Source organism: Balaenoptera acutorostrata, chromosome 16, assembly GCF_949987535.1.
Source record: "Balaenoptera acutorostrata chromosome 16, mBalAcu1.1, whole genome shotgun sequence".
Taxonomy (NCBI): Eukaryota; Metazoa; Chordata; class Mammalia; order Artiodactyla; family Balaenopteridae; genus Balaenoptera; species Balaenoptera acutorostrata.
Window position 1 is genome coordinate 64,266,308 of NC_080079.1, and position 27,858 is coordinate 64,294,165.

General features: G+C 51.7%; 2 protein-coding genes across 2 annotated transcripts in view; one reads left to right on the forward strand and one right to left on the reverse strand.

The window, feature by feature from the left end:
• Positions 1-301: 301 nt before the first annotated feature.
• Positions 302-2,852, reverse strand: LOC103017306 (transcription factor E2F4-like). Its single transcript, XM_057531161.1, is given in 2 exon segments — positions 302-2,153; positions 2,728-2,852. A coding segment is annotated over 1 exon segment (1,200 nt). The 5' UTR covers positions 1,689-2,153; positions 2,728-2,852; the 3' UTR covers positions 302-488.
• Positions 2,853-3,014: 162 nt separating this feature from the next.
• LRRC20 (leucine rich repeat containing 20) overlaps positions 3,015-27,858 on the forward strand; it is a 62,587-nt gene continuing 37,743 nt past the window's right edge. The window contains exons 1-2 of the mRNA XM_007167736.2: positions 3,015-3,150; positions 8,740-8,878. Of these exons, the coding sequence (XP_007167798.1) occupies positions 8,797-8,878 (82 nt within the window). The 5' untranslated portion in view covers positions 3,015-3,150; positions 8,740-8,796. The remainder of the gene's footprint in view (positions 3,151-8,739; positions 8,879-27,858) is intronic.

Consider the following 27,858-nt stretch of genomic DNA (forward strand, 5'->3'; position numbering starts at 1 on the left):
GAGGAGCTGTGTGATCTGCATGGGGAGAAGTGAAGGAGGCTAGGCTAGGTGCTGGCAAGTGCCCAGCCCCACCCCATGCTTCCTCCTGGAGGGGGGTGGGCTGGCAGGTACAGGGCGGTGGGGCTGGACGAGCTGCCCTAGGAGGGTGACGGAGGGTCCTTGGATCTGTGCCACTGGGTGGCAGCTGAAACTGAACTCTGGGAGGGTGGGGGGAGGCTACCAGATAGGGGAAGTCCCCAAAAAAGGAGTGGCAAACACTCTGGCTCCACAGTGGAGCGGGCTAAGCCCCTTTCCCCTGCTCTCCCAGCACAGAACAGGTGTTGGTGCAGGAGTGGGACTTGTGGCCAGAACTGCACAGTGAGGGAAGGCTGGGGAAGCCAGGAGTCTGCGGCTCTCAAGCTGTGTAGGGGTGGGGTGGGGGAAGGTCCCCAGGCGGCCCCCAGGTTAGACAGTCTGTGTCCCAGCCACAAAGGGCATACCCCTGTCAATCAGAGGTTGGGAACAGGCACATCAAAGAGGTCACAGACACCTTCACTCTCATCCAGGTTGTAGATGTAATCATGGTTTCCAGGGGGTGGAGAAAGGAGGAGGAGGGGTGCAAACACTTCTGAGGACATCAGCTCCTCCAAGAGCTCTGAGCTCATGCACTCTCGAGTGGGATCAAACATTTCTAACAGCTCTTTGGGGAGCTCCAGAACACCTGTGGGGTCTGCCTTGATGGGCTCAAAGGCGGTAGAAGGGTTGGGCCCGGATGAACTGCTGTTGCTGCTGCTGCTGTCCAACAGGGCAGAGGACTGCAGCGGCCGGGTGTCCAGTGCTGTCAGGCCCAGCGGGAGGGAGCTGAGCTCACCACTGTCCTTGCTATCAGTTCCAGGGCCACCACTCACTATGATCTCAGCTGCTGGACTGGCCACCCCCTGGGCTTCGGTACTGCCGGGAACAGGGTTGGGGGTGGTCACCTGGGGACTGCTTGGGCGTGAGGCATTCTGGGGCTGGGCCAGAGCAGGCTTGGGCAGAGGTGGAGGGGGAGAGACAGCAGGTGGGCTCTGGAGTAGATCTTCGGGTGGCGGCATAGGCACCACCACAGGTGTTGAGCTCCATGCCTCCTTGTTCACCAGCAGCACCTCGATGGGGCCACTTACACTCTTCAGGTGAATCTGGTACTTCTTCTGCCCATTGAGGCTCTCTGGGATGGGCACCTCCAGGCTGGTGCCCGACGGGGCCTGGATGGCATCTCCAGCAAAGCATCTGCAGATGTCCTCATGAGTCACGTAGGCCAAGCAGCTGTTCTGCACGTCCTCTGTGATGTTCCGGATGGTCTGCTGCACCCACACCTTGTGCTGGTCTAGTTCTTGCTCTCGCTGCTGCAGCTCCTCGATCTCTGCCTTGAGCTCAGTCAACTTGTCCGCAATCTCCCGGGTATTGCAGCCAGGCCCCACGCCCTTCTACTGGATGCTATTCTTGGATTTTTTCTCCATCAGCCCGATACCTTCCAGCACATTAGTAATGTCATAAATCCGCCACTTCCGGCAAACAGCTAGGGTGTCAGCTGCCAGCTTGAGGTCAAGCACGCCGTCCTTTGCCTCCTGCAGAAGCGACACCAACTTGGTAGTGAGAAGTTCCAAACTCTTCTCGTGCCGGCTTGGGGTGCCCGGGGGCGGCGGCGCCTGTGGCCCAGCCTCCGCCATAGCGCCCTCCCGCCACCTCCCCTCAGCCAGGCCAGGCCAGGCCAGCGCAGCCCAGGCATTCAGTTTTGAAAGACTTTCTTGGAGGTGTTTCTCGTCCCCTTCCCTTTATTCCGACTCACCTACTGTAGCAGTTTCCCAGGGCTGTTGCAACAAATTGCCACAAACTAGGTAGCTGAAAACAAGAGAAACTTATTCTCACAGTTCTGGAGGCTAGAAGTCTGAAATCAAGGTGTCAGCGGAACTGGTTCCTTTTCGGAGGCTCTGAGGGAGAATCCGTTCCTTGCCTCTTCTTAATTTCTGATCCTTGCCCACAATCCCTGGGATTCCTTGGCTTGTGGACACATCACCCTACTCCGCCTCCATCTTCACATGGCCTTCTCCCTTTGTGTCGATGTGTCTCTTCTCTTCTTATAGGAACACCAGTCACAGCCTATGCCAGTAGGACCTCATCTTAACTAATTATACCTGCAATGACCATATTTCCAAATAAGGCCACATTCTGAGGTACTGGGGGTTAAGACTTCAACATATCTTTTTTGGGGGGGAGACACAATTTAACTCATAATATCCATCAAGACCCAAGTGAATGTGTGTTCCTTATCTAACTACCCCAATCCCCAGGGGCAGAATTAAATGTTCTTTCTTCAGGACTCCCACATATTTAACACATGCTTCTGTTTATTAGAGCATTTGACTCATTGACCACCATCGCTGGTTGAGTTAGGGGCCTCATCTCTTTGGTCCTCCCCACAGTGCCTAGTAAAGAGTCTATGGGGAATCCTCTGTAAACGTAGGCCTGCGAAGCAGCTACCCTTCCCTGAACCATCATGCCGGGCACTGCACTAAACTTTTCAGGTATTAATCCTCACAATGACCCTGTGAAGTAGGTATTTATACATTTTAATTCTTATTTGATAGAGAAAAACACTGGGATTTAGAGAGGTTAAGTAACTTAGCGTACCCAGAATTATTGCCTCTAAAAACCTGAATGGGCGCCTTGAAGGCACCACGGGAAAAGCTTCCTAGTCCCCATCTTCACCTTTCTCAAAGTACCCCTGATCTGGCTAATTCAACTCTGCTCCCTCGAGAAAAACAAATCTGGAGACTCAGTTCTATTAATCCTGGGATCTGTTGCACGTTCCGGTCTACACTCCCGCCGTCCAAAGCGTTTTTCCTCCAGAAGCCGAACACAAAGCGGATCCACCCTGCGGACGAGAGCGCACAGGCCGCTTTTCCGGGGGCGCCTCGTGAGGACCCGCGCACTAATTGGTTGCGCGCGGCTGCCTACTCCCGCCCCGGGGCGGCTCCTGGCGCGGCGATTGGCCGGGCGACCGTGCGCTCAGAGACCGCAGCTCCTCTGCCCCCTCCCGGCCAGTTCCAGCTCGCCGCTGCTGCATGGGGCGCCGCCGGCGGCCGAGGGAGCGTGACTGCGCTGCGCAGGGCGCTAGGAGGCATTGTCGCCGTAAGTGGAGCAGAGAGCGGCCCGGAACGGGGCCCCACCTTCGTGCCCCGCAAAGTAAACGTAGTCTGAGGCTAAGCGCTGGAGGGGCTGGGGGAGAGAGGGAGAGAAATGTCCCCGTTTCCGTAGTGTACCCTCCCCTCCCCCAAGTCACCCCGCGGAAGGAGCAGCGGTGCACCAGCTGCGGCTTCTGCAGTGCCAAGGGGCCCGGCGCCGCGCCGGCTCTGGCTTGCAGACTGCGGCTGGACCCTGGCTGGCTCGGGGGAGCAGGTGCCGAGGTACCAGGGAATAGGGAGCCTGGGGAAGCCGTCCCGAGGGGGCCTCCGTTCCCCGCGGGAGGCGCCCCTGCTGGGAGAGGCTGTTGTAAATTTCGTCCCTGAAGCCACACTTTTCGGGGTTTGCTTCCCCTCCGGGGAGCTGCAGACGCCTGTCCCAGAGCGTTCCTCTCGGCCTCCGGGTAGCGCGGGAGTCCCCGGCCCTCAGCGATCACCAGCGTTCTCCTCTCTGCCTGCTTTATTCTCCCCAGTCTCCGCCTGCCTGGCGAGCGGAGGGCCGGCGACGAGGAGCCATTGGCTGCGGGCGCCGGGGGGTGGGGAAGACGGTGAGGCGGTCCCCTAGCGCGAGGCGTGGGGACCCTGGCCTGGCCACCGCGCTCAGTCCTGGGAGGCGCAGCCCGAGGATGCTTAGATGCGCATACAGAAGCACGCACGCGGCTCTGGGAACCTCATGGCTCAAAAACAGGGGGCCAGTCCGTGCCGCTCTCGCCCCAGCGGGCTTCTTTCCCTTGGGTGGAAAAGTGGGTCAACTCTGTCTGGGCTCGAGTGGGCCTTCGGGGCTACTTGGGTCCGATCCAGCCGACTGCTTCGCACTTCCGCAGTGGCTCCTTAGCTTGCGCGGTCCAGAGGACCCGCTGCAGCCAGTGGGGGTGGGAGTGGGGGGAGCTCGCACACATGGAGCAAGAGGCTCGAGTTGCCCTTCAGAGTGGCTGCCAGGCTCTAAAGTTCCCAAGTGCCCACACCAGTAACTAAATATAGGAGCAGCTGGTGCGGACGAGGTGTCACAGCAGCTCCTTTGCACAGATCTCGGGGCTTCAGATAAGGTAGAGTTCTCACTGATGAGGGCTGGAGCCCTGGCAGAGGGTTAGGGTCAGTGTTTAAGCAAAAATCATCCCCCCCAAACCTGTGTCCAGGTGAAACCAGGTTATAGATACAGGAGGACTCTATTGCCAGCTCTCACAAAGCAGGACAACTTCTTTTCTGACATTCCATTTATTATATCCTAACTTACCATCTGTAGCGGTTTAATCACATATCAGTAATGCGTTGGTGTGGGAAATGCTTAACAGTTTGCAAAGATTTCTCAAAAGTTATATGTCATTTACTTCTCAAAACAACCCAGTGAGGAGGGTGGTATTTCCAGCTGACAATGGGACTGCTCACAACAGTGATAATTTTCCAAAACTCTGGTTGGATTAGGCTGCTCTCCTCAAAAAACCTTTCATAGTTCCCTGAAGAGAAACAGAGGACAGACTTACAGGGTGGCCTCCAGCCCCTCCCCCAGTAATCTGGGGACAGACTGGCTTCCTGTCTCCCTCTTTCTCTCATCATTTGGGTACTTCTGCTCAGCCCCTGCCTCTGTTCCCTCTTCCCAGCCATGCCATGTGCCTTCATGGCAGAAGGCACACGTGGTCCTTGGGCCTGGCGTTGTGGCCTCCAGCATCTGGCTCATTCTGCCTTTTGTCACTGAGTCTCTCTTACCTGATGGGAAGCTTATTCTGGCCCAAGCCCTGTCTCTGTACCTTAACTCTTCCAGTGAGGGCCTTATAGAAGGGCCCAGGACATGTTTGTTGGATTTAAACATTTCCTAGGACTATGATGCACACTCTGAAGAAAGAGGAGTTGGGGAGGGATGTGGAGAGGGATGTATTGCTGAGACAGCAGCAGTGTGAGTATGAGTTTGGACACTGTGTTGAAGGGTCTCCAGGATTTGGAGCACTTTGGAGCAGTTTTCTAAGGCTGACCTCTCATGACTGGGACCCCAAACCCAGAACAGACCCATATGGGCTGGTGGTTCCTGTTTCCCCGCTTTGGGACACTCTCTGATTTTCTGCTACTACTACCCCTGCCTGTGGGGTTGACCAGATGCCTCAAGGAGCCTGCCTGCAGGGTTGGGTTGTCTTGGGGCCCTGTGGTTGTGGTCTGGTTCCAGGAGGGCTGCCTTGCGTGCTGATTGCTCCCACTGGCCGGCAAGGTCTTTCTTTCATGGAAGTGCATGAGACTGGGCAGCCAGAATGGTGCTGACATGCTGATTTTGGTTGACTCAAATTATTTGCATAGATAGGGGCCCCTCATGTCCTAGGGTGGCCCTGCCTAGGAGGCTTCTCACTCAGTGAGGAGTGGGTCCATAGTTCTCTCCATCACTCATATGTGACTCAGACAATTCTCTATTTTTCTTAAAAACAGTTTAAAACCAAAGAAAGGAAGAGCAGCTTGCCTTATTTCCCCCCCGCCCCCTGTCTCTGAGGGCTCCTGTTACATGCTCAATAAATTCTTGCTACTTTTTGGTCAGAGAGGTCCAGTGTTGGGTTGGGGCTGGAAGGAGCAGTCAGCAAAGTTGGACAACCTTGTAGGACCTCTTTTGGGGACCCACTCCAGACTCTCGTCATCTCAAGTTTGTTCTCCCCTCAGTTCTGGGGCCCTCCTACCCCATCTTGGGGCTTATACCACATATGGCCCTGCCACCCTCCCATTTCAGCCCTGCCTATGCCAAAAAGTGACAGGCCTTGGTCACCTGACCTGGGAGAGGGACTGTCAGCTGGAATTTATAAGAAATTCTCCCTTGGGGAATGGGTAGTTTTAGGTGAAGGGAGAGTGGTTTCCTAGCCAGTTAGTGGGGTTGGTGATTTTAGGTAGCCAGAACCCCTTGGGGGCCTAGGGCACATCTGTGCTGTATCCAGAGCATCCTCTGGGGCCTGTAAGGGGCCTGTCCTCCTAGTGACTTACTCTGACACCTAGACTTTACAGGCTGTTCCTGCTTCAATGTCCAATCTCTGACCCACACTATAGGGTGTCTGAGCTTACCACCAGGGGTAAGGTTTTTAATTTGACTAGTTTTCTTCAATGGGCTCTTTAGCTTAAGGCACCACTGCTCCCACCTGGTGGCAGCTAGTAGAATTGCAGGCATAGTGCCTGATTGAAAGTAGCCTATGCAATCTCACCAGGGTTAGCACAGACCCTGGGTAGCTTGGAGATTTACCTTCCCTTTCCTCTCTGTTGTGAGGCCAGGATTGCCTCAGTGATGTTCCTTAGAAAGGTCTGCTTCATCAGAAGCTCATAAGTCAGAGCTATTTCCTATATTTCCTTCCTCCCTCTTCATTCTTATGCCCTGTTCCTAGTAGATGCTCAACACATGTTTGTGGTTACTGATGATGAATACTGGAGATAGGAGAAGGAGGGAGCATGGTATGTAGGAAGAATCCTGGGCTGGGAGTTAGGAGACCTAGGTTTTTCGTTTCTGTTTGGCTGATTTACTTCCCTTCTTGGGTCCTCAGTGTTCTCATTCATAAAGGCATTAGACTGAGTCACCAAGATTCCAGCAACATTGCTGTGACTCAGGCTTAGGGGGTTGGTCTTAAAGGTAGCATGATGAAGGTGTTGGGTCCAGTTTTCCATAGTCCTCACTATTCCCTGCTGTTCTACCCTGGACCACCTTCTGCAAGTTATCCACCTGGCATTGTTAGGACTTATGACCCTTCTCATTTAGATGGTATCTTTGTTGTAAGAGTCAGTTGACTTGTATTTAGATTTGAAACCCAAATGATGGCTGTTGATCATCATCACCATTGGGGGAAACTAACTGAACATCTGTTTCAGTATGTGGTATGAAGTGCAGGGGGAAAGCATAGTATATATCTGCTCCCTGCCTTAAGCTGTCTGCAGGCCAGCTGCGGGCGATAAGTATGTATATTTTTAAAAGCTCATAAATAACCCAAGTGGCTTGAGCTAAGGCATTGCGTGCTACTGAAACTTAGCGAGGAGAGAACACTGAGGGCTGGGGCGATCCGGGAAGACTTCCTGGAGGTGGAGAGGTGGAAGTTCTACTCATTCCTTAAAGATGAGTTCCACTGACTTGTTTGTTTGAGTCATATGGGTATGTAACTGGGATTAAGTGCTGGCATCGTATCTGCACGTGTACTGTTTCATCATTTCAGCTAGCATTTATTAAGTAACTTATGTGTCCTGAGCCCTGGTCTAGAAAGGTATGTATTTTTTGTTCAATCCTCATATGAACCCACTGCAGCAGGTGTTACTAGATCTCCTACTCAGATGAAGAAACTGGGGCTCAGAGTAGTTCAGAATCTTTCCCAAGGCTTCTCAACTAATAAATGTCAGAGTTGGGCATTAGGCCTCTCTTCTTCCTTGGCAAGATGCAGGCACATACTGAACTCATCACTAACTCTCCCTGAGCACCTGAGTGGGCTTGACTCGGCCTTCCTGTCCAGTTGAGCACATGTGGACTTTTTCTTGGTATCTGTTTGTACCCTCACCCCCTTCTCTCTGCCCTTCACATTCTTCTGCCTTTGACCCTCAGATGTGTTCATTAGAGCTCCTTGAGCTGTCTGTGGATCTCGGATTGGGATCCAGGAGCAAGAAAGAGCACTGATGTTGGCCTCAAATTCATCATCTGCATGGGGTGTTGCCGCTAGTGATGTGGGTGACTTTTGTAAAGAAGTGAGCACTGGATGTAGAGTTGGGCCAGGTTAGTGCCATTTACTTACTTTGACCTTGGCCAGGTCATTGAGTCCCTCTCTCTGCCTCAGTTTCCTTCTCTAATAAAAAGGAGTTGGAGACATTTCCCGAGTCCCTTATGTCTTCTACACCTGATCGTTTTGATTGTGTCCTCACCCTTCTTTAAGCCTTTTCTCCCCAGTGGTCCTGCCCCCCTTCCTTTTTCCTTGGGGTCTCGCCAATAAACTCAGCATCAGGCTAACAATCAGATCTGTGGCTAAAACTGTAACTTTCCCTCCGTATTGCTGCATGGAAAGGGAATTCTTAGAAACCACCCACCAGCCAGACAGTGAGCTCTGACCAGGCAGGGCTGTGTTTCATTTGCCTTTGTGTCCCCACTTCCCGCCTGCGGGAGGAACCTGGCAGAGGTGGCTGAGGAGAACTGGGAGCTGGAGCAGTTGTCCTGTGGACTGGCTCCGAGCCTGTGGGATGGAGGGACAGGTGTCTCTCCTTGCACTTGGCTGTACCCCGCCTTCTCCCCACTGCTCTGCCTGTTAAGTGAGTCACAGGCCAGCACACACCTAAATCCTCACACCCGCCTGGCCACTGGTTCAAGCCCTGGCGAGGACATAGGTGTCAATTCTCCCAGGAAACTGGTAGGGCTGGACTGATGGGCAGATCAGCCACTCTGAAGGCTGAGCCGGATGTGGCCTGGGCTCTGGGCCCCTCAGGAGGAGGTGAGTGGCCTGGGCCCCTCCCTGTGTGCTTCCTGCAGCCTGCGTCCCCGGGGGAGGGTGGGTCAGGGGTGGGTCCCTGGCTGGTGGTGGGCAGGCACTTCATGGCCCTTTGTCTTCCCCAAGCACAGGTCCCTTTATGAGCAGCAGACCAGCCTGGTGGCTGGCGGCAGGACACCTGAGTCTGCATGCTGAGGAAGATGGGTGAGGCCGTGGCCAGAGTTGCGAGGAAGGTCAACGAGACAGTGGAGAGCGGCTCCGACACCCTGGGTGAGTGAGGGCACGGCTTTTCCAGCTGTAGGGCACCCTGTACATGGTTTATTGAATCAGTTTGGAAATGAGATAGAAAGAGAAGGTGAAAGGCACAGTATCAGCATGCACCCCTCGGCGTGAGGAGCTGTGTTCCATGGACTTTTGTTTTTTTTATATATATTTTTGGCTGTTTTGGGTCTTCGTTGCTGCGCACAGGCTTTCTCTAGTTGCAGCGAGCGGGGGCTACTCTTCATTGTGGTGCGCGGGCTTCTTATTGCGGTGGCTTCTCTTGTTGCAGAGCACGGGCTCTAGGAGCGCGGGCTTCAGTATTTGCAGCATGCAGGCTCAGTAGTTGTGGCGCGAAGGCTCCAGAGCTCAGGCTCAGTAGTTGTGGCGTATGGGCTTAGTTGCTCTGCAGCATGTGGGATCTTCCCGGACCAGGGATCGAACCCGTGTCCCCTGCATTGGCAGGTGGATTCTTAACCACTGCACCACCATGGAAGTCCCTCCATGGACTTTTTATTGCAGTTGTGTTTAGTTTGTGTATACGGGGTCCCAGCGTAAGATGTATTTCTTACTATGGGTCATAGTTCAAAGAGGTTTGAAAAGCACTGAGTAGGGCTTCCATCTGCTGGGAGCATGTCTGCCTGCCCTCAGACTGCCGATGACTCCAAGTGTGTATGTGCCCTTGGACCAGGTGGCAGTAGCTGGCACTGCACTGTGCTGGTGCCTCCCGAGTGTTGCCTTATTGAATCAGTAGTTGTGGCTCGCAGGCTCTAAAGCACAGGCTCAGTAGTTGTGGCGCACGGGCTTAGCTGCTCTGCAGCATGTGGGATCTTCCCAGACCAGGGCTCGAACCTGTGTCCCCTGCATTGGCAGGCAGATTCTCAACCACTGCGCCACCAGGGAAGCCCGCTATTATTTTTAATTTTTCTCATCTCCAAGGGCTGGAGGTGGGGCCTAAGTCCCTCCCCTCCCCCACCACAAACGCACCTCCTCCAGGTGTCAGCCAGTCACCTGGCTGGGTGTCCCCACTTGCCTTGGGATGGGGAGTTCAGTGCAAATCAACGGATCTCTGTGGTGAATAACCTACCCCTACCTTAAAATGGTGCACGGGAGAGAGACACATATGCAGCTCATTCTTATCCAGATGTGTGAAGGGGGCAGGGTGGAGGAGCAGCAGAGGGGGGAGAGTGGAATTCTGACCTCCCGGGGGACGTGCTGTCTGAGGGAGGATGTCAGGAGGCAGCAGTGAGGAGGTGGGTGCCCCAGGCACCGGGAGGGCTGCGCCTGAGTGGGGGCGAGGCTGCTGCAGAGTTGCCCCTGGGGAGGGGAGAGATGAGGGATGCCACTGGCAGGCGGAGAGCCTGCAAGGCTGTGTTGAGTCTAGACTTCAATGTCTGAGGACCAGAGATTGCAAATTCAGTTGCCTCCGCAGGCCAGGTGGGGATTTCTGTGAACAGAGTGGACGCCCTGCCTGGAGTGAAGCGTGCAGGGTGTCTAGGGTAGGGCGCTCTGCAACCAGTTTCTCTCTCTGCCCGGGTCATGCCCACTGAAAAACTCAAGCCAGGCCTCTGGCAGCCCTGCCTGGCCACTGCAGTGCCTGGGATTGGAACCCTAACTGGCTGGCACCGGCGCCTGGGCCCTCTCTGTTCTGGGGTGGGGGTCAGATGGTTGCTGATCGCCGGTAAACTTGGGAGAGGAGTTAAATGCTTGGGCCTTGGTGGTCTTGGCTGAAGCTCGAGACTTTCACATGGAGGTGGCTGGGTCTTTAAACTCAGGGCTGAATGAGAGGGGGCCTTTTAACTTCTTCAGTGCCCAGCAAAGAAGCAGAATGTCAGAGCAGGCCACTTTGGGCGCCTGCAATCCTGACCCTTTGGCAGGTGGAGCTCATCAGGTTCATGCAATGTGAGGGGTCAGCAGTCAGCACATATTGAGCACCTGCTGTGTGCACGGTGCTGGGGGGCTCCCAGGGATATGTGCAGTGGAGTTCTGGACCTGAGACTGGCCCGCCACTGGGACAGCAGTGACTGACGCACGGGCTCCGTGCTGAGCCGTGTCAGATGGACTACAGGTGGTGGTAATTCAGAGGTGGGAGATGTTGCTGGGTGTTGAAGGAGTCTGGGAAGGCTTTCTGGACGAGGTGGGAATTGATGTGGGTCTTGAAAGATAGGTGAAGTAACCCGATATGGTTCTCATGTAAAAGAGCAAACAATCTGAAGCAACTAAAAAGCCAGTACTGGAAAATTGCTTAAAGAACTTTTGTTACAGCTATGTAATGCAATTTATGTAGCTATTAACCATGGTGTGTAAAATTTCATTACGTGCTTGAATGAGGACTGGCAAATTCTCATGTATAATGTGAATTGGAAAAGAACAAGGATCCCAAACTCTATAGACAGTAAGATGCCAATTATGTTCAATGTGTATATACATAGATAAAAATTGGAAAGAAATAAGATACAAATGGATGTTAGAAAATACTATTCTTCATTTTCTGAATGTTCTATGATGAACATATTACTCTCACAAGCAGAGAAGAATAGATTTTAGGGAAAGGACCACCTGCCACTCTAGAAAGTGAAAGTAAAACCCACTTCCCAACAGCAGACAAGAGGTACAGGAGTTAAGGGAGTAGCTCCTGCTCTAAGCCCCTGCCCCTGGGTGTGGAATGAGCTTCCCTGGCTTCTCCCCTTCTGCTGGGTTCCCCAGCTTGCCTCCCTGTGCACAGGCTGGGGGCTCAGGCCCGGTGGGATGTCTGCTCCAATGCTGTAGAGTGGGAGATCCCTGCAGAGGCTGGGCTGGGGAGAGCTCGATTACAGGCTCTCACCTTACTCAGGTAGGTAACCCTGGGAAACATCACTCGCGCTGCCTCGGCCGCTCACGGGTGCACTCCAGAGCCAGGCTTGCTCCTCCTGTAACCTGAGCTTTGGTTCACAGCCCTTGTTGCCTCACTCCAGGCCTCTTGACCCCCAAGAAGTAGGCTTCTTTCCACCTGGCCTCTGGTCTGCCCCTAGGTTTGAGTTGAAGCCACTTTCTTCCAGCCCCTCACCCCTCCTCAGCATCATCTGCTAGACTTTTCGGATGAGCTTGCAAAGAGTTGGGAACTCTGCCCTGTACTCAGACTCCCCCCCCACACACGAGGCACTCCTCTCTATGCCCCCCTTGTTTCCCCAAGTTAGTTTTTCCTCTTTTTAAAGGCCTCATGCCCACCTGGACTTCGCTGGGTCCTTGCACCCCTGAGGGGCTTCTGACCTCACCCTTCCCTCCCTGGCATCAGATGGCAGCACGTCCAGCCAGTGGACCATCAGGCCAGGCTACTCTGCACCCTCTCCTTTCCAGGGGGAGGCTCCCAGGTTTGGGGGGATGACTTTAAAAAACTGATCATTACTGCAGAAGAGCAGGATTTGGAAAGGCTTGGGAGAGTGTGGGAAGGGAGGGCTTGGCTGGCTGAGATAGAGGCACTAGCAAAGATGGGAAGAAGGAAAAAACAAGGTGAGCTGGGAAGGAAAGGAGCTAGCATTTATCTGGGGCCTGCTGTGTGTCAGGCTGCCATACTGGGCATTTAAGATGCCTCAGGTGGGCCCGCGTGCCTAGAGCCCGTGCTCCACAACAAGAGAAGCCACCGCAATGAGAAGCCCGCGCACCGCAATGAAGAGTAGCCCCCGCTCGCCGCAACTAGAGAAAGCCCGCGTGCAGCAATGAAGACCCAATGCAGCCAAAAATAAAAATGATAATAAATAAAAATAAATATTAAAAAAAAAAGATGCCTCAGGTGGTAAGGAGAAGGGGGCAGCCCCCGTGGGCTGCTTCTGCTTACATGCAGATCATGGACCCCACTCTAGAGCTTTCACAGTGGAATCTCAGAGGTTGGGCATGGTGACCTGCATGTTAATGGGGACCCTGTATGATTCTTCCCTGCCTCGAATTTTGGGAGCCACTGGCTTACTATTTACAATCTGGAACTTCCTTCTCCTGGTGGGTTCTGGAGGGCTGGGTGGCAGGGGTAGGGTGGGGTGAGGGTGGGTGGTGTTGTCTGGGCAGGCCTCTGGATTTCTGTGTGTGTGTGTGTGACAGAGAGAGAGAGAGGGAATGAATATGAACATGGACTTGATCCATCCTCAGGGAACTGAGCGGCTAGGCTGGGCGCTGTGAGATAACCAAGTGAGGAGACCAAGGCTAGTGAGAGAAGGGATATGTTGTTCCCTGCTCTCCCCCTTCCCCTCCTTTCCCCCTTCCCCTCCGGCCCTCCCTCCCTCCTCTCAGGCTCACTCATGCTTTGGCCACTTTTCTCCTGTCTCACCAGCAGATGGCACCCCGTCACCAGCCGACCTGGTGACAGGCAGCTGAGTCAGGGACTTGGCCAGGGTGTGAGGGCCGGGTCCCGACAAGGGCTTCCACACCCTGGCCGGCTCACATCCTGTGTCTACATTCCTAGCTGACTCCACAGTGATTTGATTTTGCAGCCCCTTTCTTGAGCAAGGGTGCTGAGTAAGTGCAGTATCAGGAAGCACTCGATACATACTCACTGGACAGAATAACATCTTCCCTTGGGTCAGACACTGCCACCGGCTCCTTTGTCAACAAACACACATTGAACACCTACTGTGTGTACCTTCCCTGGAGGACCCAAGTGTCCCAGAAGTGCCCAGTCTGGAGGGGGAGACAGACACACACACATACTCACACACATGTCCCGAGGGAGGGGGGCAGCCAGGGTTTGTGGTGGGAGCAGTCTTTTTTGGCCCCAGGAGGGGCTTGTGGGTCTACAGTTCCTGGCCCAGAGCCCAGGAGGCTGGTGCTGGTCGTAGGGGAGGGGTGTGTGTTTTGCTGCCATGTCTCCTGGCCTGGGGAGTCTTGAGGACCAGCCAGGTACAGGTCAGCTCTGAAGGCATGGAGGAGGGAACAGGCTGTCTGTCACAGGGCAGCCCTCAGCCTGGCCAGGGCCACTTGTCTCTTTACCGCGAGGGCTGGAAGCCTCAAATCTGCCGACAGGCCACCTTTCAGTTCCTTGAATTGCTAAACCCTTTCCAGCCTCAGGGCCTTTGCACACTGCTGTTCCCTTTGTCCGGGATGCTCTTCCTTGTTCTTCATGGCTGGGCCCTTCTCATACGTTAAGGTTCAGCCTAAATGTTTCGTCTATAGAGAGACCTCTCTGACTTTCCTTTCTAAGTGGCCTTCACCCAGTCATTTTTCTTTAAAAAAAAGAAGAAGAAGAAGAAGTTATGAAAAGGCATACACAGGTAGCAAAGTCCATAAAATCATATATACTTAGTTCAGCAGATAATTTGTAAAACGAATACTCACGTAACTACCATCCAGGTCTAGACATGGAACATTGCCAGAACCTCCAGAAGCCGCTCCCACCCCCAGAGGTAGCCACCATCCCAACTGTTGTGGTAAGCTTTTCCTTCCTTTCTTTAGTTTGATCTTGCTTTCCTTTCATTTTCCTGGCCCTTGGGTATTGGAGAGAGCAGACTGTGGGCGTTGGGGGTGGGGGATCAGGAGGTCTTGCTTGGCAGGATGTACCAGTGCAGAGAAAGGGGTGGAGGTGAGACCCTGGCAGGGGCTAGTGTGTGAGGGTACCATTCAGAGGCACATAACCAGTATACAAAGGGAAACCAGTAGAGCTTTCAGAGAGCCCGAGGGTTTCACTGGTACTGAGTTGGCACAGTGCAGTAGCCTGTGGCGCAGAAATGCAGGGCCTGCACCCGGCGTGCCCTTCTCATTTCAGAGGCAAGTGGTTGGTGTCAGCTCAGCCCAGTGTGCCTGTGGAGTCCTGGCTGCTTCTGAACTGGCCCCAGAGAGGTGGACACATATGGCCGTGTCCAGGCAGGTAGCACTGAGCCCATTGTTCAGGCAGGTGAGGAGGGGCCCTGGTGGGCATTTCTGGAAATCCTTTTATTTCTCTCTCTCTCTTTTTTTTTTGGCTGCACTGCACGGCTTGTGGGATCTTAGTTCCCCGACCAGGGATCGAACCCGCGCCCCCTGCATTGGAAGCGTGGAGTCTTAACCACTGGACCGCCAGGGAAGTCCCTGGAAATCCTTTTACACCAGGCTGTGGTCTGGCATTGCCTCTTTGTGTCCAGGTCGCTATGGGCTCGTTGGGGTCCTGTATGGACCCCCAGCCTCAGGTGTAGAAGGGGCCGTGGAGGGAAAGAGAACAGCTCAGTATTGGAAAGCGGCTCTTGGGATGGAGAGAGAGAAAATTTGTTCTGTGGCTCCAGCCTAGGCATTTGCACTCTGCGGAATACTTTTAAAACTATATGTGTTTAACTTAAAAAACAGGGCTTCCTTGGTGGCGCAGTGGTTAAGAATCCGTCTGCCAATGCAGGGGACATGGGTTCGAGCCCTGGTCCGGGAAGATCCCATATGCCGCGGAGCAACTAAGCCCGTGCGCCACAACTACTGAGCCTGCGTGCTACAACTACTGAAGCTCGCGTGCCCAGAGCCTGTGCTCCGCAACAAGAGAAGACACCGCAATGAGAAGCCCGCCACCGTAACGAAGAGTAGCCTCTGCTCGCCACAACTAGAGAAAGCCCGCGTGCAGCAACGAAGACCCAGTGCAGCCAAAAATAAATAAATAAATAAATTTATATTAAAAAAACCCCAGTATGTATCACCTGTGCCTAGTGCACAAAGCACAAGGCCCAAAGGGTAAACGAGAGGCCAGGCTTCCTCCCACCCTGTCTTCTGGTCCACTGGTCCCTTCCCCCTGGCACAGTGTCTTGTGGAACTAGAGGAACAGTTGCGAGGTTACGCTGGCTAACTCTAGAGTTGCTAAAGGATGAGGATGGTGAGCTGTGTCCTGAAGTTGTTTCTGTAGCAGTGATGGGACAGAACCCCAAAGCCCTTTGGTTGGGGCTCAGGTCTCTCTGTTGGTGGGGGGGGAGTCCCTGAGTCCCCTTCTAGAACTTTGGAAGCTCCAATGGCCACGAGCCCCACCCATCTCCATCCCAGCCCCACCTTGGGCCTCAGTCTTCTGGAAGGAGGGAGGATAAGAGTGGGGGGTCTGTGGTGGACATTCTTAAGCACAGCACACCTGTTCCTTGGGTCCCTGTTTGCTGTGATGCTGCCCTGACACAGCGGTGGTGCTCAGAAGTCATGTGTCGGATGGATGGAGGAATTCCCTCATCCCACAGGTACAAATCGCTCAGTCTTCTTTCCTTAGTTTTCTCTCCTGTTCATTGTTCGGTCTGCAGAAATCACCCCAGCCATGAGAACCGGTCCAGCCCTGAGGGGCCTCCAGGGAAGCCCAGTGGGAGGTGGAGGTCTCATCACAGCAGGGAGACTGGGCCCTAGATGGCGCGGTGACTTGTGGAAATGCCGCAAGCCCTGGAGACAGGCCGCCAGGCGGCCAGCTGATTGCATGGTGTGTGGAATGCTTGCAGAACCTAAAGTGAACTAAGTGAGGATGAGTTCCCCTTCTCCTGTCTTGAGTTGTGTACACACCGGGTGTTGGTTTAGCATCCGTATTAAGGGGGTTGCACAGAAGAGGCGGCATTTCAGCTGAACCTTAAAGGACGGAGCAGGTTTAGGGGTGTAGGTGTGGGACAGGAGTGAGGGGAAGGCGTTCTAGGTGAGGGTGTCTGAGCAAAGGTGGGGCAGCATGCAGGCAAGTGCTTGTGATGGGAATAGCAACACGGGAGAGCAAAGGGAGCTGAGGCAGGAGGGGAGGTAGGGGCTGGCCCAGATCTCAGAGGGCCTTGAGTGTCACCTTAAGTAGTTCCTACAGTAAAGTCCTAGCTTACACAGAGGTTAGGTTCTAAAGAGAGCCTGAACAGTGAAGATCACCTAGAGTCAAATGACCCATGAAAAAAAACAACCGGGTGATTTAATCATCGCTCAGCCTTAGCACGTAGCTGCTGTTATTGTCCCCATTTCACAGAGGAGGAAACTGAGGCACTGAAAGACTAAGCAACTTCCCCAAGCCGGGGGGATTTGCACCCAAGTGCTCCGACTGCAGAGCCTACATTCTTAGCCCTGTGTTAACCCGCAGCCTGGGACAGACTGTTTTGATGGTCGGGGACCAGGTGAGGTTGCCGGCTCGCAGATAGCACACCCAGGCTGTAGGGAACCATGTACCTTCAAAAACACTAGAGTCACAATCAGCATCTGAGTTCAGCAAGTTAAATGGGGGCCCAAGCTGCCTCGGCTGTACCTGATCTGGACAGCAGTGGGGGACCCCTGGCAGGTTCTGAGCAGGGAGTGACGTGATCCGGGCCAGGTTTCGGAAGAGTACCGCTGGGCACGGGATGGATGCGAAACCATGGAAGGGATAGCAGGGAAGAGGCACCTTCCATGTGCCGGGCCTGTGCTGGTGTGGCCTTGTCCCGAGTCAGACCAGTGGGAGGAGGACGTGAGGAAGGAGAGGCTGCGGGAGGGGCTGGGCAGCCGATTGGCTGGCGTACAGTTTGAAACCTGGTCATCATGTAAACTGGGGAGGCCTGGGCCGTTTGGGTGGATAAGGGGATTCTGATGATTTGGGGTCCCCAAGGGACACCCCTGAAGAAGCACATAGCAGGGCAGTATGGGCATAGCCAGCTAGAAATGAAGATGTCTGCAGAAGTGCTGCTGCCCCAGAGGGGCCCTAGTTCTGGGGTCCCTGACAGCCCCAGTGCATCCTTCACCCCTCCTACCAGCACAGACCAGCAGACACCCCAAGAAGCAGGTGGTTAAATAGGCTGCCAGGCTGCACTGTGTCACTGGCACTGAAGAAGCATTTTTTTGAAGGCAAAGAGAAATCTTCTTTGAAACCACATGGATAATTATTCAGCTTTAAAAAATGTATGTTGGTGGAAGAACAAAAATGTTCTGCTTCAGAGAGATAATCGAAGAGATAATTTGGTGGCATCAAAAGCTTGTGTCGCCCAAGTATGAGGATGTTAGCCTTGAGGAGGTGATTTAGCAAGGCTGAGGAGGTTATTAAAATCAAATGCTTCCAGAAATGCAAACATGGCTCTGGCTGACAAGGCAGCTGGGGATGGAGGGAGGTGATGCAGGGGCCTGGCAAAGCCAGTCATTCTGGAATGGAGTCCCGACACACCCCGAGCTGTAAGTGTGGTGACCCAGGCTGAAATGAGTGATCTGTGCTCACCTTTAGACGTTAGGAAATTGTAGTTTATTCAGAGACAGGTGCTGCCAAAGGTCATTATCATTAAAGATGAGGTTGAATTAAGAGCTGCTTAATTGGCATCTGCCTCATCGTGGTTGACTGTGTTTTGCTAAGATGCATACTTTTGTCGTGCTTCAGTGTATTGCTGGGATTCCTTATTCTGTCAAGTTCACGTCAGCAGACGTGTATTCACTGTGTGCCGTGTCTGTCTGTATCACGCTCTGCAGAGGATGGGGAGGTGAGAGGAGGAGAAGGGCGCTGATTACTGAGCTCCGGCAGGTGTCCCATTAGGCCGTGCACTTGCTGGTATTGCTGCCTGGATCGTCCTTTGCCCAGATCTTTGCATGCCCTGCTCCTTCTTTTTTATTCTTGTCTCAGCTAAATGCCACTTCCTCCGAGAAGCCCTAGTGAGGGTTGCTGCCCTTGCCCCTGCCTCAGTTACCTGCTCCCCATTACACCGTTTTATTTTTTGGAGAGCAGTGTCATTGCCTGACATTCTTTCAGGTATTTGCCTCTGTATTTACCACTCTTCTCCCCAGGCTGGCGTGTAAGCTCCTCGAGGCCAGGGACTCTGTCTTGCTCATCACTGTACCCTTGGACTGTGCTACCATGTACTGAATACTCAGGAAATCTTTGTCATATGAATGACTGCATCTGATTTTCTCAACTGCTCTGGACGGGTGGTGTTTTCGTGTCACTTACAGAAGGGGAAACCGAGGCTTCGAGAGCTGTAGTGGTTTACCCAGATTCTCACAGCCAGCAAATCTTGTGCTGGAATTTAAACTCGAGTCTCTTGGCCTCCCTCGCCCTCTGCAACAGGCCACCCGCCTCATTGGGACCTAATCCTTGCCCTCAAGGAGCTCTCCGCCCTGCCAGGAAGAGTGAGACAAACACATTAGTCATTCTTATGGAAGACAAACAGGCGAGGGGCCCTGACAGAGGCGGCAAACACACACCGGCAGCTTAAGGGCGGGAGCAGTTCTGTCAGTTGAGGACTTGAGCTGAGGCTTCTTGGAGAGGTGGCCTTTAGACAAGACCTTGTAACATGGTGTTGCTGGGAGAGGATGTTGAGGATAAGGGGCACATTCTACTTAATGGGAAGGGCACCAGCAAAAATACAGAGGTGGGAAAATAAAGGGAATTTGCAGGGAACAATGAGTAGTCTGGCTCGGCCAGAAGGTGGAAGCAGAGTCGCAAGCAGGATACCTAAAAAGGGAGATCGGACCCGGATCCCTCGGTGGGATTGCTGAGCTGCAGAGGATGGGTTCATTCTGTGTGGCATGGGGAGTCCATTCTTGAATGGAGAGAGGTATTCAGGTGATGGGTATGGAAGGGTGGGGGCAGGGTGTGGAGAGATTCCTCAGTGAAGAAGCGGCCATGGTCATTGTCAAGGTGGATTTCAGGGTTGTTAAGCTGGTTTCTTTTAGGTAACAGTAAAACCATATTCGAGTAATCACATCTTTGCCACAGACAGCACGGTTCTTGCCATGAGTTCAAACCCTAAACAGATATTAGCTCATTCTTTTCTTCATTCCCCGAAAGGGCATTTGAACCCCCATTTTATAGAGGGGGATCCCAAAACACAGCTTGCCAGGGATGAGGGGTATGGTTACGTTCAGAAGTGTTCGCCCAGCTCTGAGCTGGGCCTGAGGGGTAGTCAGCAGGAGGGCACGTGCTCCTCCAGTCAGGTTCATTGCTCACGGATCCTGTAGGCAAGTCTGCGGATATTTACCAGTTGGGGGAAGATGGTCCAGCACAAGCATGAAGGCAGGCGTCCTGAGGTTGAAGGTGAGGTGGTTGGGACACCGTTCCTGGGGGAGGTGGGGCTGGGCTGGCAGGAGGAGATATAGGGGCAGAGCGGAGAGGGAAGGGCATTCTGGACTGTGGGAATGGCATGAGCCAAGTCTGGGTGATGAGTGAGCTCGAGGACTGGCAGGTGGGTGGTTGCGGTGAGGTGTGCAGCCGGCGGCCAGGCCCTGGTGTTTGGCTGGGTCAGATGCTGAGCCCACGGTGCTGCTTGGAGGCGTTTGCTGCCACTTCCTGGGTCCATTCAGTTGTTCAGCTGTGACCTCAGGAAGCCCACTTACTCCTCTGAGAAAGCATGCCTTACAGGGCAGGATTCTTTATTATTTCAAGCCTGAGTGATTGTTTGAGGAGGAGAAAAGGCATTGTAAAAATCCAGTCAGTAACTGCAGCTCTTTTGTGCCTGGGCGCTGCCTTTGTTCGGTAAGTGCAGTCTCCCCAGCTGTCAGCTGCAGCCCCCTTGCTCTCTGCTCTGCTCAGAAGCCGGCTCCAGGCTAACTGAGTCGTCTGGCATCTCGTCACCCCTGGAGAAGCCCACATGCACACGTGGGCTTCTGCTATGGCAAGAGTACTGTCAGGTCTGCCAGAGTCTTACTCTGCCCAGCAAGTTAGACCAGGGAAATATATTCTGGGACATGCATTGGCTCCTCCTGTGGGCCAGGCATTGTGCCGAGCACTGGGGGCGTTGGGGAGGATGAGAGGTGAAAGGACACTGTCCCTGCCTGCAAGGAACAAGTGTTCGCCTCCCTTTAACCATGTGCATGTGATGTTCACGGTTTTGGCCATGTCAGAGGGCCAGATGTACTCTCAGTCACAGGTGGAGTAACGTGATTGACTCTCAAGTCAGGCTGCCCTGGTTTGAAGCCTGGCTCAGCCACTCATTAGCTTTGTGACCTTGGGCAAGTTACTTGATCTCTCTGATCAAGTTAAGTCTGATCTGAGTTAAATCTCTGTTTTCTCATGTCTAAAAGGTCCTTACTTTCTAGAGTTGTGAGGATGAAAATTGGATAATGCCCATAAATGTTTAGAATGGTGGCCAGCATATGCTCAGTGCTATGAGTATTAACTATGATTATTATTACTTAACATTTTTCTTTAAATAAATTTAGCATAGATACAATTTAAAAAGAACTTTATATCATTACTGTAAATGGAAAGTCAACATAATTTTTCATTAATAGTTGATAACCATAAAAACAAAGATGAAAACAGAACACCGTTATGAAATCTTAGGTTAGGCTTGAATCTGCTTCCCCATTAAAGAGGGGGTAAAGCAAGGACTAGAGGACTGAGAATTTGAAATGGGACTTTCTCACCGTGTGGCTGATTGTTATTTGTACAGTGATCACCACCTAAGTCCTTCTCAAAGTGTGGTCTGAGGACCAGCAGCACCAGCATCTCTGGGGGGCTTGTTAGAAATGCAGATCCTTAGGCCCCATCCCAGATCTGCTGAATCAGAACCTGCATCCTGGGACTTCCTTGGTGGTCCAGTGGTTAAGACTCCGCGCTCCCAATGCAGGGGGCCCGGGTTTGATCCCTGGTCCAGGAACTAGATCCCGCGTGCATGCCGCAACTGAGTCCACATGCTGCAACTAAGAAGTCCACGTGCCACAACTAAAGATCCCGCATGCCACAGCAAAGATCCCCCCCGCCACAACTAAGACCTGGTGCAGCCAAAATAAATACATAAATTTTTAAAAAAACAACAAAAAAACCTGCATCCTAACAAAATCTCCATGTAATTCATGGGCACATTACAATTTGAGAAATCTGGTCTTTTGTCGCCAGATTTGTGAGTTACGCACTTGGAGAGAGATGGGCTCAGTTCAGTCTCTGTGTTTTATGCATGAGGAGGTTAAGGTCCAAGAGTGACCTGCCCAAGGTCACTTGATGAGTTAAGAGCAGCAGCAGATCAGAATCCAGGTCTCCAGACGGGCTCTGCAGGGCAACATCCTTGAGAGGATGGGAAGCCGAGCCAAGCTTGGCTCCTTCCCATCTTTACTTACTGTGTGACCTTGAGCACATTCTTTACCTCTCTGGGCCTTAGTTTCCTTATCTGCAAAAGGGTACTGACACTACTGCCCTTCCTCAGAGGTTGTTGTCAGGATTAAATTAGATGATGCTCAGTCAGTGTTGGCTGCTGTTGTCCTTGTAGAAGACCTCAGAGCCTGCCGGGGCCTCTCCAAGACCTGGCTCAGCGTGTGGCCTCTACTCAGACCGGCTGTGATCGCCTCAGAGCTGTTGGTGGCCACGCTTTCCGCATCAGTGTGGCTGCCGTTTCTGTTCCCTTTTGTTCTACGTGTTAGTGATGAGTCATTGACTGAATGAAGTAATTTAATGTCTCAAATCAGTGACTGTGCATCACTTGGTTGTATTCTGTGTGGGATTAAATTTTGGTTTTAATTAAATACAGGATTTTTTTTTTTAAAGTGATTGGCTGGCTTGCCAGGAAGAAGCAGGGATTGTTTTGGCAAGTCCCACATCCCACAATAACACACAAATATGGTTGTCTCCTTGTTGTGATGTTGTTGGAATAAGTGACTGCCAGGGGTCCTCTTCATCCTTCAAGGAGCAACGGAGCTGAAGCACATCCTTGTAATGAATTCTCGCATCAAAACAATGTCTTTTCATCCTCATAACAGCATCTCTTAGTTACTGAGTGCACACTGTCTGCCATGCTGTGCTGGGCCCCTTGTGGACCTTTTATTTCATGCTCAGAACAGCCCTGTTAGTTAGATCATCTTGTCCTCATTTTTTTTTAAGTTGAGGAATAATTCACATACCATAAAATTCACCATTTTAAAGTGTAACATTCTCTGGCTTTTTATATATTTACAAGATTGTGTAACCATCACCACGATCAATTTTAGAACATTTTCATCACCCCAAAAAGGAACCCTGTACCACTAAGCAATTACTCCAGATTTCTCAAATCTCCCCCAGCCCCTGGCAACCACCATTCTCCTTTTGTCTCTATGGATTTGCTTATTCTAGACATTTTATATAAAGGGAATCACCCAGTATGTGGCCTCTTGTGGTTGGCTTCTTTCACTTAGCACAATGTTTTTGAGGTTCATCCATATTGTATCAGTACTTCATTCCCTTTTATGGCCAAGTGATATTCCAGTGTAGGGAGCTACCACATTTTGCTTATCCATTCCTCAGTTGATACACATTTGAGCTATTTCTACGTTTGGCTATTGCAAATGATGCTGCTATGAACATGCATGTAGAGGATTTTGTGTGAATTCTTGTTCTCTTTTTATGGAGGGGGAAACTGAGGCTGGGGTTAAGTGACTTCCCTGAGATCCCATAGCAAGAAAGCCCCAGCCCAAGAAAGGCCTCCGTTTGGATCTGGAGGAAGAGAGTGCTCTCAGGCCCACACTGTAGGTACCTCTTCCTTTTTTAGGTCTCTGGCTGTTCTTGTGTGGTTAGAGCACATCCTGACTGTTGGGTGTGATGGCCACTGACGGGGGACCAGAAGCTCAGCTTTGTTTGTGGAGGCAGGCACTCTGCAGTTCCATCATTTCCCAGAGAGGCTGGGACTTCTGCAGTAGGTCACGGAGAAAGCACCTCTGAGTTCCAGAGTCTCACGTGTGCAGCATTTGTTGTTGGGCTGTCGGCTGTGCTCTGCAGTAGCCCCTCTGAGCTTGGTCCTGGTGGGATTTTACCCCATTCCCCATGTAACCATCAGGATGGATCTCCACTGACCCAGCCTCCTTAGCCTGTTCCCCATGGATAGCTGGATGTTAAGGATGTTACTTTCTTTAAACTGAGGATATTTGTAAGAAGTAGTAAGTGCTTGTTGTAAAAATATCACACAATACAGAGATCTATAAAGTAGGTAGTAGAAGAAATAACACCCCCAAAAGCATGGCCATGTTCAGTGGTCTCGCCATGTTCCCAGAAGATGCCATGCACATTTCCCCTTTCCTGGGCACCTTTCTGCCCTTCTCTAACTCCCCGCCAGGGCCCAGTATAACTGCTGTTGTGGTGGAACTTTCTGGACTTCTGCAGTGCTTGGTGAGCTCTTCCTGTGACCTTTCCTCTCCAGGTGGCACGAGACAGATGGGGAAAGGGCAGGAAAAGGCTGCTCTAGAAACTGGGAGTTAAACACCAGCAAAATCCCCGACAATCCCCAAAGCAGTTTTGTCTGGGGAAGGGGATTTTCCAGGAGGTGGGCCAGGGCTCTTTTTCCTCTTAAACCTTCTAGAGCTAGTTAGCTCTATAAACACTGTGCGCAGATAACAGAATCCAGCCTAATTGTGTGCACTGGTGCGTTGATACCAGTCCTTGATGAGTTGTTTTGCTTGCTCTCTGCACCCCACACCTCCCAGCTCTGGAGATCAAACAGCATTTCAGAGACCGGCAGCCCTTTGGCTTCTTACGCCAGGATGCCAGCTCCCAGCCCCTAGCCCTTGAATATACATGGAGGTGCTGGGAGTTTGATCTTCTGGAAGGGGTGCTGGCTCTTCCCAGCAGGCCCACGCCTCAGTTTTCATTTTCATGTTCCAGAAGAATCTATTTTCTCTATACCAGGCTCCTGAATGAGAGTCTCATCCCACCCAGGGCCTCTGATCTGAGGCCCTCACACAATCCCATGTGTTGTTTTGCTAAACTGAGCTCTCTCAGGGTAGACCGCCTGGGTTCAAATCACAGTTCTTCTATTTACCTGCTAAGCCTGTGTTTCTACAATGATAAGATGGGAATGAACGTAATACTACCTACTTCATGGGGTTGTTGTGAAGATTAAATTAGATAAAGTGTGTCAAATATTTAAGAAAGTCTCAGGCACATAGGAAGTGCCATACAAGGGTAAGCTATTATTATATCACCTTTTTTTAGGACTATCTTCTGACGGTAGTAGGAGGAGGGAGCATAGCGTGGTGTAGACTGATGTAGGGTCGTAGAAAGACCATGGGCATCGGAGTTGGGTTACTCTTGGTTCAAATCCCAGCTCTCTACTCATGGGCCTGGGTGACCAACTTCCCTGAGCCTCAGATCCCACCATTCTACTGCATGTTCCAGCGTGTTCTAAGGCACAGACAATTCTAGAACCCTTGGCGGCAGCTTGCAGCCTCTCCTCTTTGACAGGAGCACTGGCCAGAGCTCTTTGCTCTGTAGAATCACGGAGTCACAGAATGTCCAGCCTGGTTGAGACCCCCCAAATACCATGGTGTAAACCCTCATTTACAGAAGAGGAGCCAAGGCCCCCAGAGAAGTTGTTTCCCTGAGACCCCACAGCTAATAGCAGAGGGACCGGGACGAGAACATGGGCCTCCTGAGCCCAGCCCAGCTGCTTCCACACTGACGGTCACCTGTGCCTCTTTCAGAGCCAGAAACATGCACAAGCAAGAGAGAAGAATGAAGAGACGGTGGCTCTGTCTTGAAATAGCCCAGTCTGAGGGGAATCGGGAGGCACCCAGGGCAAAATAACTTTCCACGAGTGAGCAAACTTAAAGCCCCTGCACAGGCATGGACCAGCCAGCACTTAGTTAATGTGAATTGCTGTCATTTTTGTCACCATTATCACCATCAGTCAGGGCCAAGAAACCGCAGCTGGTGGAGGCCCAGTCTCTCTAAGCCAGTAATTCTCAAACTCAAGTTGGAGGGCTTGTTAAAACACAGATGGCTGGGCCCCGCCCCCAGAGCTTCTGATTCTGTAGGTCTGGGGTGGGGCCTGAGAATGTGCATTTCCAACAGGTTCTGGGGAGATGCTGATGCCCCAGACCCCCCTTGCCACTGAGAGTGGTCCTTGGACCTGCCTGGTAGAAATGCAGGATCTCAGGTCCCGCCCGAGACCTGTAGCATCAGAAGCCTCATCTTAGCAGGATCCCCAGCTAATCTGTTGGCACATTATAGTTTGAGAGGTGATGGCGTAGTGCAGAGTTCTCTACCCTGGCTGCATGTTAGGATCACCAGGAGAGCTTGGGAACCCCTGATTCCCAAGCCCCAGCTCACACTAATTAAGTCAGAATCTCTGCGAACGAGACTCAGGTATCAAGAGTCTGTAAAGCTCCCCGGGTGACTGGCCCAGTGTGTCGCCAAGTCTGAGAACCACCAGCTAGAATTCAGTGGCAGCCAGGAGGGGTCTCAGAGATGATCAGCTCCAACCTTGGCATTTACCAGAGATGCACACCAAGGGCTTAAGACCCGAAGGGTCCTGCCTGAGGTCCCACAGCCAATTAAGTGACACATCCAGGCTCTGGATAATTCTTTCACCAGCTCTTTCAACTCTAAGCCTCCTTAATATAGCTCCATGGTAACTGCAGTATACCAGTGTCCACAGGAATTCATTGTAAATCTTGGAAGGCCTGTCTGCTCATTGGAACTCAAGATCTCTTGTTTCAGAGCAGCTGACCATCCCAAGTGACAGTTACATATTGTAGGGAGGCTGTGTACATAGTGGTTAGGAGCACGAGCTCAGGGCCAGCTATGCCCTTTACTAACAAGCCCGCAGGTCTGTGTCTCAGATTCTTCATCTAAAAGCAAAGATGGTGATAATAGTTCCCATCTCATGAGGCTGTTGTGAGGATTAAGAGTTAATATGATACTACTGAGCCATAAAAAAGGATGAAATTTTGCCATCTGCAACAACATGGATGGTCTTGGGGGGTATTATGCTTTGTGAAATAAGTCAGAGAAAGACAAATACTTATGATATTGCTTAATCTGAAAAATAAAACAATCTAATGTATATAACAACAACAGAAAAATAGACTCACAGATATAGAAAACAAACTAATGGTTACCAGTGGGGAGAGGGGAGGGGGAGGGGCAAGATAGGGGTAGGGAATTAAGAGGTACAAACTACTATGTATAAAATACATAAGCACAGGGAATATAGCCAATATGTTATAACTACAAATGGAAGGAATATAACCTTTAAAAATTGTGAATCACTATGTTGTACACTTGAAACATAAAATATTGTATATCAGCTATACCTCAATAAAAAAAATTAAAATTAAAAATAAATTTAAGAAATTTAAAAGTTAATATGACAATGCTGAGATCACTGACTTGTACATAGGAAGCACTCTATAAATGTTGATTATTATTTCATTAACTGAGTGACCTTGAATAAATCATATGACCTTGAGCAATCCAATCTTTTAACTTCTCTATGATTCAGTTTCCTCCTTTGTTAAATGGGGGTAAGTATAGAACTGACCTTACAGGGTAGTTGTGAGGAGCAGATGAGATTGTAGGTCTGAGGCCCTGAGCAGTTTTGGACCCAATGGTGGCTGTGGTCATATGTCACAGACAGAAGAACTTACAGTAGTAAGTTCTGGCTGGGGCAGGGTTTGAGCTGGGCTGTTCCAGACTCTCTGAAGGGAGCATCTAAAACCATGGAGATTGAGGTTTCTGAGATGTTTTGCCTGGAGTAAAGCTTATCATGTCCTTCATCCTCATATATGTAAAGCATTGTCACGTGGGAGCAGATATCTATGCGTGATCCAATAGGGCAGAAGGACCACTAGGTCGTGGCAGGGTAGCAGTTATCATATGGTTCATGAAAGAACTCTCTAACAGTTCAAACCATTCTGTGGAGGGGAGGGGAGCTCCCCATCATCAGAGGTGTTGCAGAAGAACTCTGTGCTCTCCGGTGGAGACATTGAGAGAATTTCAGGTCTGAGATTGGAGGCTGCTTTTACTCAGTATTTCCCAAGTTTGCTTATTGGTAAGAATCACCTGGGAATACTTGTTAAAAAATGCAAATTCCCTGGCGCCATTCCAGACCCACTGAGGCAGAACCTCAGGAGTAGGGGCCTAGGACCCGCCTCTCCAGATGCTTCTTACTGGGAAATTTGGAAAACATGGGCTAAATGGCCTTCAGCCTCCTTCTAATCCTGAAAAAAAAGAGTCCACGAAAAAAGACGTTTGTGAAAAGAGATATTTTGTGAAAACAAGACATTCTGGGTGGGACTGGGTCACACTGGTGGCAGATTTCCTCCTGCAGCCTGGGGAGTCTGGCATCTTGGTCAGACCACAGAGCCCACGCACCCGCCAGCCTGAGTCCGCGACACTTTCTCCTCAGGTCCTGTGGCTTGGTTGCCAGGGGCTCCATGATCCTCTG